General features: G+C 42.6%; 1 protein-coding gene across 8 annotated transcripts in view; it reads left to right on the top strand.

Moving 5' to 3' along the window:
* The first annotated feature begins 5,943 nt into the window (after window positions 1-5,943).
* Window positions 5,944-9,900, top strand: part of znf423 (zinc finger protein 423) — a 141,243-nt gene continuing 137,286 nt past the window's right edge. For 6 of the 8 annotated variants that reach the window (XM_029433708.1, XM_029433710.1, XM_029433706.1 and 3 more), the window contains exon 1: window positions 5,944-7,138. In XM_029433708.1, the coding sequence (XP_029289568.1) occupies window positions 7,099-7,138 (40 nt within the window). In that variant the 5' untranslated portion in view covers window positions 5,944-7,098. The remainder of the gene's footprint in view (window positions 7,139-9,900) is intronic. The other 2 variants (XM_029433712.1, XM_029433713.1) reach the window with 2 other exon arrangements.

Raw genomic sequence — 9,900 nt, 5'->3', positions numbered from 1 at the left:
ATTTCCTAAATTGCCAACATTCTTCATTTACATGACATTGATCATCATCATTGTCACAATCATCATCAAAAACAGTGCCATCATCATAATGATTACCACAAAGATTAAAATAGTGATCATCTTAAAGTCAAATCAGCACAAGTGTCGCCATCACCATCATCATCATCATCATCATCATCATCATCATCATCATCATCATCATCATCATCATCATCATCATCATCATCATTACTACCATGTTTCGTTTTCTTTAGAGATTTCAGACAGTTGGCATCCAGTGGCAGTCAGCCTCCACTCTATGTGTCATACACATACACACATACCGTAATACCTCTGCAAAGACCTTGCGGTTGGCAAAAGAGACTGTGTATAGAATAACAGGCTTAACAAATGCTCAAAACAAATATTAAAAAATAATGTTGATCTTTTTCTTGTGTCTCCATACAGAATATTTATTCATGAGTAACCGCAGGCTAAATGTTCTCCCTTGTTCTCACCTTCGGATCAGATAATGAATTCAGCCCACACACACACACACACACACACACACACACACACACACACACACACACACACACACAAACGCACGCGTGGATCTGTGGGTGCCCCATATGCATCCACAAATCCCACATCCACAACATTGAAATTCACACAAGTTTAGAATAATGCTGAAGATCAACACACCTTTTACCCATACCACTACTGAACTCTTCCTGCATAACAAATAGCAAATACTTTATAGCACACACACCTATGTAAATGACACGCACACACATGCACTTCACACCTTTGGCATTGTGCACCCAGGCCGCATTAAGTGGAGACAAAAGAATCTGGCTTTGCAGTATTTAAATCAGTTATGTGTCTAATTATTCCATATAAAAATAGCCGATATCTAGGGCAAAAGCATCGAGATGGAACACTGTTGTCTGCAGAGGGGAGACCTAGTGGAGCTGGCGAGAGTTCAACACAGCAGAAGACAGAGAGAGAGAGAGAGAGAGAGAGAGAGAGAGAGAGAGAGAGGGAGCGAGAGAGCGAGAGAGCGAGAGAGAGAGCGAGAGAGAGAGCGAGAGAGAGAGAGAGATGGGGAGGCAGGAAAGGAGAGTGTGATAAAGGAAGATAGGGAGAGAGTGCGCTTTAGGCTACATAAATATAACATGAACTCTATCCGCTAGTGGAAGGCAAGCAAGCAGCACAATGGGCCCATGTTCAGGAGTGCTTTGCGAGGGTATGGAGAATACACTGCGCTACCTCAGGAATATCAGGCTTTGATACCTGAGAGACCGATAGAGTGGTACGAGGGAGAATGCGTGTGTGTGAATGAAAGACAAAAGGAGAGAATTTACTAGACACATGCAGCTATTCTGCAGGTTCATGCTGATATGGAGACCCTGCAGTCAGCTCTCAGCAGTGTGTGACCCCTGCAGACTTAGCTTGTAATGGGTCTGCTAAGGATACTCATTGATTGTCATTGATCACATTTCACTGTCCTGACAACACCGTTGTTTAATGCATGTATTTCAAAACCCTGGTGCCTCAACAATTGTTTTTGCACATATCCCCCTCTGTACGTCAATGCTAACATTTACATTTTTCAAAATTCTGTATTTTGGCATATAGTACCCGCATTTTGGGAAGTAATTCTTCAGAGAGCCAGCAACCCAATTTAATAATACATGTTGTCATTAAATTAATACATAATTAATTGAATTCTACAGAGAAACAATTCATTACTGCCTATCATTGAATAAAACTGGCTAAAAGTGTTAGCCCATCAGGCCTATCCTGACTCCAGCACCACAAGCCTTTTTAATAACATCGTTATTCTTAAGTATTACATGTTTCCTCCCAATTTAAAATGCCCAATTCCAATTGCCAAAGCTTTCCTCATCGCTGCTAACTCCACTGCTGGCCTCTGGAAGGTTGCAGAAAATTTGTGTTACCTCTGTGACAGATGGTGTTGCCACCTTCTTCTTTTCATCTGTCAGTAATGAGGGTTTAAGATGTAGGAGGTTAGAGCTGGGGTAAGCAATTTATTTTTGGCATAATTGGGCAAAAAGTCTACACTAACCTTTCAGCATATTATAATTCATGTGTTAGGCCAGTTTGGCACTTTTCTAGAAAAGACAAAAAAAACCCTGTTGCTCTCCCCTCTGTGTCCTAAGCCCCTCCCACCAGACAACCACGGCCAAATGCACACGCTTCACAAAGTAACCTGTACGAGTACTAGTCATTAATTTCAAATATCATCCATTATACAGTAATCTGTATGAGAACATGTCAATAATTTCAAACATCATCCTGATCATGAATTTCATGCTAATGCCATTATATAGCGGCAATTCTAAGAGAATTATCGCCCTGTTTTCTTTGCAAACTTGAGGGCCTGTGAAGTCCTTTGAGATGACATACTATGATTCAAGGCACTAGCTATCTACAATATCGGCAAGGCCTTTCAGAAAGAAAATGTTGTTAAAAATTCAACCTTCAGCTAACCGTAGGCGTGAGCTAGCCTTTGGCTATGATTAGCAGAAGGCTAAACTATTAGCAACATTTTCTCTCCATCTTAGAAACGCTTCGCCGATATTGTCACACTCTCTTTTTAATAAATCTGCTTTCCTTTTTTTGGGTTGCTGGAATAGAGATTGACGGAGAAGTCCAAATCCTGCCTACTCTTGACCAATCATTGGTGAAGATGACATACTTATCAGATAGATGCATCGCCTTTAATTTGGATGTTGCAAAGAGGGTAAGGGGTTGTAGATGCTATTTGATGATCCGACTAACACTTTGTTGAAGCATAATCACACCTTCCCTCAGTTAGCCAGGACCCTGACCAATTAGTAGGAGTCACTAAAGCAGTAATCTCTATAAGCAGATTCCTAGGCAGCGGGACAATATTGTGATATCGTAATCGTTCTGGTTTCTGTTTGTAATCAGGGTAGTAATGGCCAATCAGATATAAGCGAGCTTTGGTTGCATACAGGTAAACAGTCAGCGTCAAGAACAAAAGAGGTGGAATGCATTGGCCGAAATGCAATCTCGGAACAGTTTTCATTTTTATTATCTAAAACTTAGCTTGTAAACTGGCTATTGTCCGGTCGTAGACGTAGTCTCTTAACTCCATTCTCGCGTCTCAAGTTACTAATCGGACTGTAAACAATTGACCGTCAAACGAAAAAAAAAAAAAGAAAGACTTGGTTCTGTGCTCTCGCGTTCTACATCACTGTACACCAGACTGCTGTTAAGGTATGAAATCTTTAAGCCAAATCCCCACTCTTGGGGCTGTAATTCTACATTGGCCCCTGGTTTATTCCATTGATGTCCAGCCTTTATCAATTCCCACTGCGTGTCGGTTGGCCAACTTATTCAGTAGCTGTTACTTGATGTTCTCTTGTTGTTTGTATAAAAAAGCCAAATCCGTGCGGAGATGACAGAGGGTGTAATCGCTAGCTATGTGATTCAACAATACGACTCTTAGAAGCTATTCAGACTGGGGCCTGTCCTTGACCCTTAAGGAGCTTGTAATGTGGGCTTTTTTCCCACTCTTTGTATTTACCGGCAGAAAGGAGGAGGGGGGACAGGGGTGGAGGGGGGACCAACCACCGAGTGAGGGCTTTTGCCCCTCCATGCCAGCGGGAGTCACACTGGGGGAGCTATGCACGTGCACACACACAGGCACACAGAGAAATGCACACACGGGTCTCCTAGTGTGCACTCATTTCATAGGGAGGGAGAGGTGAAGGTTGGAGGGTGAGGCAGAGGGAGACAGAAGAGGGGGGGGGACAAGGGGAGGGCACAGAGACAAGAGACCCCCACCTTCCTTCACCCGGCAGGGGGGTCAGTCTTAAAGGCTGCTCTGTCTATCCATGGGAGAACGGGGTGGGGTGGTGGGGCAGGGAAGCTAAATCTGCAGAGGGCAGTGGTCCTGCTGGTCAGTACAGGGAGCTCCACGTTACCCAGTTATCCATGACAACCAGAGAGAGAGAGAGAGAGAGAGAGAGAGAGAGGCAAAGACAGAGAGACACAGAGAAAGAGAAAGAGAAAGAGGGGGGGGGGAGAGACAACATGGAAAAGCTCAGCTGCGGTCAGAGAGCGCTCAGTTGGAGCAGAGAGTGGAGAACAAAGCACCCAGTGATTTTCATATTTTCCCTCTTTGTCTGCTTTATATTGTTCACAGACATGCCCCTCTTTTCTTTAGTGGAAATAAAGAAGCTTTGAAGAACACACACACACACACACACACACACACACACACACTGGTGTGGCTAATTGAATTATGTTTATACAGTAAGTCAAACAGTTTATTTTCACTGTGACAGAAAGTACCCTCTGATAGAAAAAAATGTTTCTTAGAGGGGCATACCCAAGTCACCATAGAAAAGGGCAATGGAGGACACAAGAGGTATTTCTTTTTCCTTTAACGAAATGGCTCAGCAGATTTTAAACATTTGACGGTACATCACTGCAACACAAAGGTCTATGTTCTTGTAAGCCTATGACTGGATAGAAGCAGACATTTCATGTGGTCTCAATCTAAAGTGCGGAAAATGTTCATTTCGCACGGATAGGTTCTGCTCAGCCTAAATGAATAGGCTTAAACTAATCCTGTCAGAAACTGTCCCAAAGAAATTAATCCACCACAAATTGAGTGAAACGATAAACTCTCAAGAAAAAAGAGGAACATTTCAAGATGAACAATGTCTGACATTCCAAAAGTGTGGACAAATCCTTTGAAGAAATGTTATGGAAGGAATTCACCATTACAGGGTGAATCCATGCTTTTGTGTCCTGCACCCTCATTATTGCTATGCCTGCCTTAAATCTTTTACCTAAATGCTAGATATAAAAATGTGTTACTCTGCAAAACACCAGATTCAGATATGTGTCTGCATTGGGCTTTTTTTTTTTTTTGGAAGGCCACATAATGCCACTCAGCCTCTCTCTCACATTATGTTAACAAAAACTGATTATTTGTAGGTGATGTACAGATCATAGATAACAACAAAAAAGGTAAAGAATGTCTGGCACATAAAAGGACTTTGCATACTAAATGATAGGACACACGTGAACTATTTTTGACCTGAACATTAAAATGCACTTTTTGTTGACAAGAAATTCTTCTTGTCAAAAAATGAATGTTTCACTAACAACATTCATTTTTTAATGATAAATCACAAGTGACCACCGAAAGAATTTTGGTTGAAGCTTTTATGGTGATTCAATCTGACCTCTGCTGTCTACAAGGTCAAAGGAGGACTGTGATACTATTGTGAAGAGCAGCAAACCGAAAGTTCAAATCAAAAGAGTGCGTTAACTCTACTGTAACCACACTGTGGCAATTCATTACTGTCTACCAACCAGCATCAGCCTACATTCATGAATTCAATTGTTTCCTTTGTCCCCTGCCATTAGTATTGTTTTGGGAATTCTGGTTTTGAGTGAGTGATATAAAAATACATGGCCTGTAACTGGCCTAACTAGTAAAGCTTGCATTTGCATGCTATCAAATGCAGAGACCCAATGAAAATGTTTAACATACACATACATTGCTACTGGGGCTTCAGAGTGACATGTTGTGTGACACTGGTTGCTGACTGATAGCATCCTCCTGTTTTAAAACTACATATGGCTACCTCAGCACCTGGTGACACAATCATTCAATCATTTGTGCTGTTTAACAAACCCAACTGATGTATTGCATGTTTTAACTTTAGGGCCTCTTCCACATCCCACTTTAATCCAAGTCCATATTTTCCCTCTGTCTCCTCCCTCTGTATTCTCAAAGGCCCGGTTGTAGTTGCGTCGGTCGGCCACAGCTGGGCGCTGTTGCCTAACTCTCCCTCCAAATCCTCTCTCTCTCTTCGTCAGCCCAGCCTGCCTCTCTCCTGCTTCAGCCAACCCGGGCTGTGCCGAGCTGCTCCCTGCGGGATCAGAGCGCTCCCCCGCCGGGACCCTTCTCTCACATCCCCCTGCTGGGACGCGGCTACATTTCCAGCCAAGCACTGCCTGCCTTGGCTTTATTATGTGTGTCTGCGCCGCAGCCCCGCCAGCAGAGGCAGGCAGAGGAGGAGGGAGACTGGTAGCCAGAGTCAGGACAAAGAAAAAGCAGGGAGACAGAGGCTAGCAAAGGGTTAGACTGGTAGAAATATTAGGCTGCTATTAATACTGCCGATAGGGCATTGAGAAATATTAACAAAAAGAAAGCGTGGGTTGTAAAAGGAGTATTCCCCTCGGGGTGGAGATGCTGGGGAAGAGCGCAATGTCCATGCCACCAGACCACCACCACCACCACCACTGCCTAGTGTAGAATAACGGGACGGAACACTGGAGGCTGGTCAGTTCGGGTCGGTGCCGCTTTCTTGGAAGAAAAAACAAAACAAAACAGACTGAAATAGTTTCAATAAACTAAAAAAGCCACGACGAAGCCACGAAGAGCGCGAGGGAAGAAGCCACGCTTCATTTTGAGACAATTTCCCAGAACATTCTCGGTCGCCTCTCTTCACCTGGACCGTCACGTACCGCTGTGTCACTGCCACCTCTCACTCGGACGGTGCCGCTGACACTTTCCCTCAATACCGCGCGGGACCTGCTCAGGTGTTTGCCGCGCGCGTGGCTGGCAGCTCGCGCCCTAGTCCGTAGTGCTGGAAGAAGTCGGAGCGGCACGAGCGCCCGGGCTGCACCGGAGAAAGCAAAACGCGTGCGGGTGAAAGAAGAGAAACTGAAAAAGCGAGGCTGTCGGCGTCGGGGCACGTTGTAACGAGGAAGAAGGAATACCGACGGGAAGTTATTCCCGTTTACGCTACAGGTTGCGAAAGCCCTTGCGACCGCTGAGGAAGAAAACGCATCAGAGGAGCCGGGTGTCGCCTGCATACCGCTCTACTCCCGGTGTGTGCGGTTTGTTGTCGTTGGACTAACAGCCGTTTCCCAATCAGAGACTGAAGCTGCCGCATTGCAACAGGCGAAGAAGCAGCAGCGAAGTGGTGGAGGAGGAGGAAAGATAACACGTCCGTGTCCGCCTGCATGGTTAGCTGAAAACACGGAACGGAACAAAAACAATTAGAAAATAAAAAATAAAAAAGCTGTTCGAGACTAGAGATGTCCAGACGTAAACAGGCTAAACCGCGCTCCGTTAAAGGTAAGGAACTATTTATTTTGTACCTCATGCGAACGGACACTTTACTCAGGAGTAGGAAAAGGCGACTAAATGACGACCATGACTAACATTTCATGACCAACTCTGGTGTTTGCGAGCTAATTTAATTTAATTTCCCTCGAAGGGTTGCAAGCAGTCTGTATGTAGTTTTACAACAGCGGCAAATCAGTTTCTCTTACCTTTTGAAATGAGTGTGTTAGCTCACTTTTACCCTATTCACTAATTGTTTGTTATTGGTCACGACATTGTTAAAAATATTAATGCAAGAGAAGTGTATAGTTACATTTTTACTGTAGCCTACTAATTGTTTCAAATGGTCACATCTTTGTCACATGAGTTTTCAAAGACTCGGTTTATTTATTATCTCAGTCCGGAGGTCCACTGAGTTAATTGTTTTCAATTAGCTGCCACACTGTCAGAATTTGAAATATGATACACTGGTGTATCGTTTCTGACAGCGTGGGTTGTGCTTTTGGGTCAGTTTGTTGTAATTCACTTTGTTAATGGGTCCATGTAATCTGGATTATTCCCATGTTGAGATGTATTGCACTTGCTCTACACAGCCCACTGCTGCTTTGTTATAGTAAATGTGGCTGGTTGACCCTAAATCGAATCACTTAGACCCCATATTCTATGTCTTTCTAGTTTTCTTTTCACACCAACATAGTGATTTAAAATTGGATTCAAAATTCAACATTTCTCCTCTAATGGTAAACTTCTCCACACTTTAATATAGGTGCAGTTCATTGCTGGACATAAATGTATTTCATTTGATATTTTAGAATAGCTGTGAATAATTTTCTCAGGTTTTCAGGCCTCCCTTTCTACTTTAAAATATGTCCTGCAAGGTTGGGCACATGTGAAAACTAACTGGAATTTGAAGATTGTTTTTCAAGAAAGTTCAAGAAAAGTCAACATTTATAGGATTACAATCCTTGTGTTAAAAAGCAGTTTTACTTTATTTCTTTTTCTGTACTGAAGGAAGCCTCAATGTCCCCTATTACCATAAAATGGTATTCATTGCAGTGCATGGGTGAGTGGGCATCTTGCATGAGGGCATGTGGTGGCCTTGGCCTCCATGTTTCCTTTATGGGACCCAGATGGGCAACGGGACGGGCTGACCATGTGTTTGCCACCCCCTCCCCCATTTCCTCCACCATATAGGCTTTCCCTTTCTGTGACTATCTGGGAAGCAGCAGATTTCCGACAGTGGTTTAACCTGCGTGTTTAGTTATGATCTTCATTGTAGGATTTCAGATTCAGGTTCTGAAGTATAGCCTGTTTCATCTGAGGTCGGATGGGATTCATTTTGTCAATATTAGGAGAGGCTACTTACATGCCACACACAAAGTACTGGAAGCTTGCGTTTTTGTGTTCACGTTGGGATATGTTTGTGGTTGTAATAATTATTTCTTTGGGTTACATGTGCAGGAAAACTGACACGTTTTAGAAACGGTTGTTTTCCACTTCAGTCCACAGAACAGTCTAACAGGGTTGTGAGTGAAGCGATAGTTTACAGCCTCAGGAATCTACTGTAAAGCATGGGTTCAGTTTTCAGTTGTTGCATACAGCCCATCTTATAATGAAATTTGACTCTGCATGAAAAGAATAAATGCCATTTGTAGTTAATAACAATACTTGATGCTTTATATTATATCCTATAAAGTGGACATTTTAGGAGCAATAGAGAGTATTACAAACTAGCACTAGTTTTGGATGGGTGCAGATATCTTCTGTGTGGTCTTGGATTCATGATCACCGTAACACAATCTTTTACTGCTACCACTGTTTCCCATCTATCTGTACACTCTTAGACATCATAAAGAACTGGCTTTAAAACAGCTTTAACAAAATCTAAATATGTTAGATGGATGTACAAATGACACGTACGACAAGTGTTTTGTAGGTATAGTTTTGTAGTATATTAGAGGTGCTGGCAATATTTGTCGATCATTTGTTTAACTAATAGGATCATAAAGTTACCTATAAATTGTGGAGATGTGTACCTTTTTCTGGGTGCATTGGTACTTTTCACAGGCTGTATTTCTTATTTCTATTGGTGTCTGTATGAAAAAAAACCAAAAAAAAAACATGGCTGCCGTGATTTGAAGGCCATAAAACTAAATAAAGGCGTATAATTGATTAATCTTTTACCCTTATGAATGTCAGATGATAAAATGGTTATCAGAGGTTATCCAAGTTCAAACTGATGTCATAAAATTGAAAACGAACAAAAACAATCAATTTAGAGTCATAGGGAATGTAGAAAAATGAGCAAATACTCACTTTTTAAAAAAGATGTAACCAGTGAGTTTTTACTAAATTATATACCTGATCAATCAATTATCTATCAAGTTTTGTTTCAGCATTTTATTTTAGATCGGTATTGTATGAATATCTAGTTTATTTCCACTATCAGTACGTGTAAGATGTGGTTGAATTTCGTTGTTGATGCTCGTGCAGTCTGTCAGTGAACAAATCAGAGAGTGTGTGTGTGTGTGTGTGTGTGTGTGTGTGTGTGTGTGTGTGTGTGTGTGTGTGTGTGTGTGTGTGTGTGTGTGTGTGTGTGTGTGTGTGTGTGTGTGTGTGTGTGTGCAGGCTTGCAACATCTACATTCTTGTGTTTGCATCATGGACATGCACACCTTGTGTGTCTCTGCGTGAGTGTGTGTGTCGCTAAGGCTGCCTGGTCTCAGCAGCCTGGATAACGAGAGCTTAGCTTTAGTACAGGCAGCCAAGCGAAGC

The sequence above is a fragment of the Cottoperca gobio genome, chromosome 6 (assembly GCF_900634415.1).
Source record: "Cottoperca gobio chromosome 6, fCotGob3.1, whole genome shotgun sequence".
NCBI lineage: Eukaryota > Metazoa > Chordata > Actinopteri > Perciformes > Bovichtidae > Cottoperca > Cottoperca gobio.
Note: the sequence above shows the minus strand (reverse complement) of the source record. Positions and strands in the feature narration are given on the sequence as shown.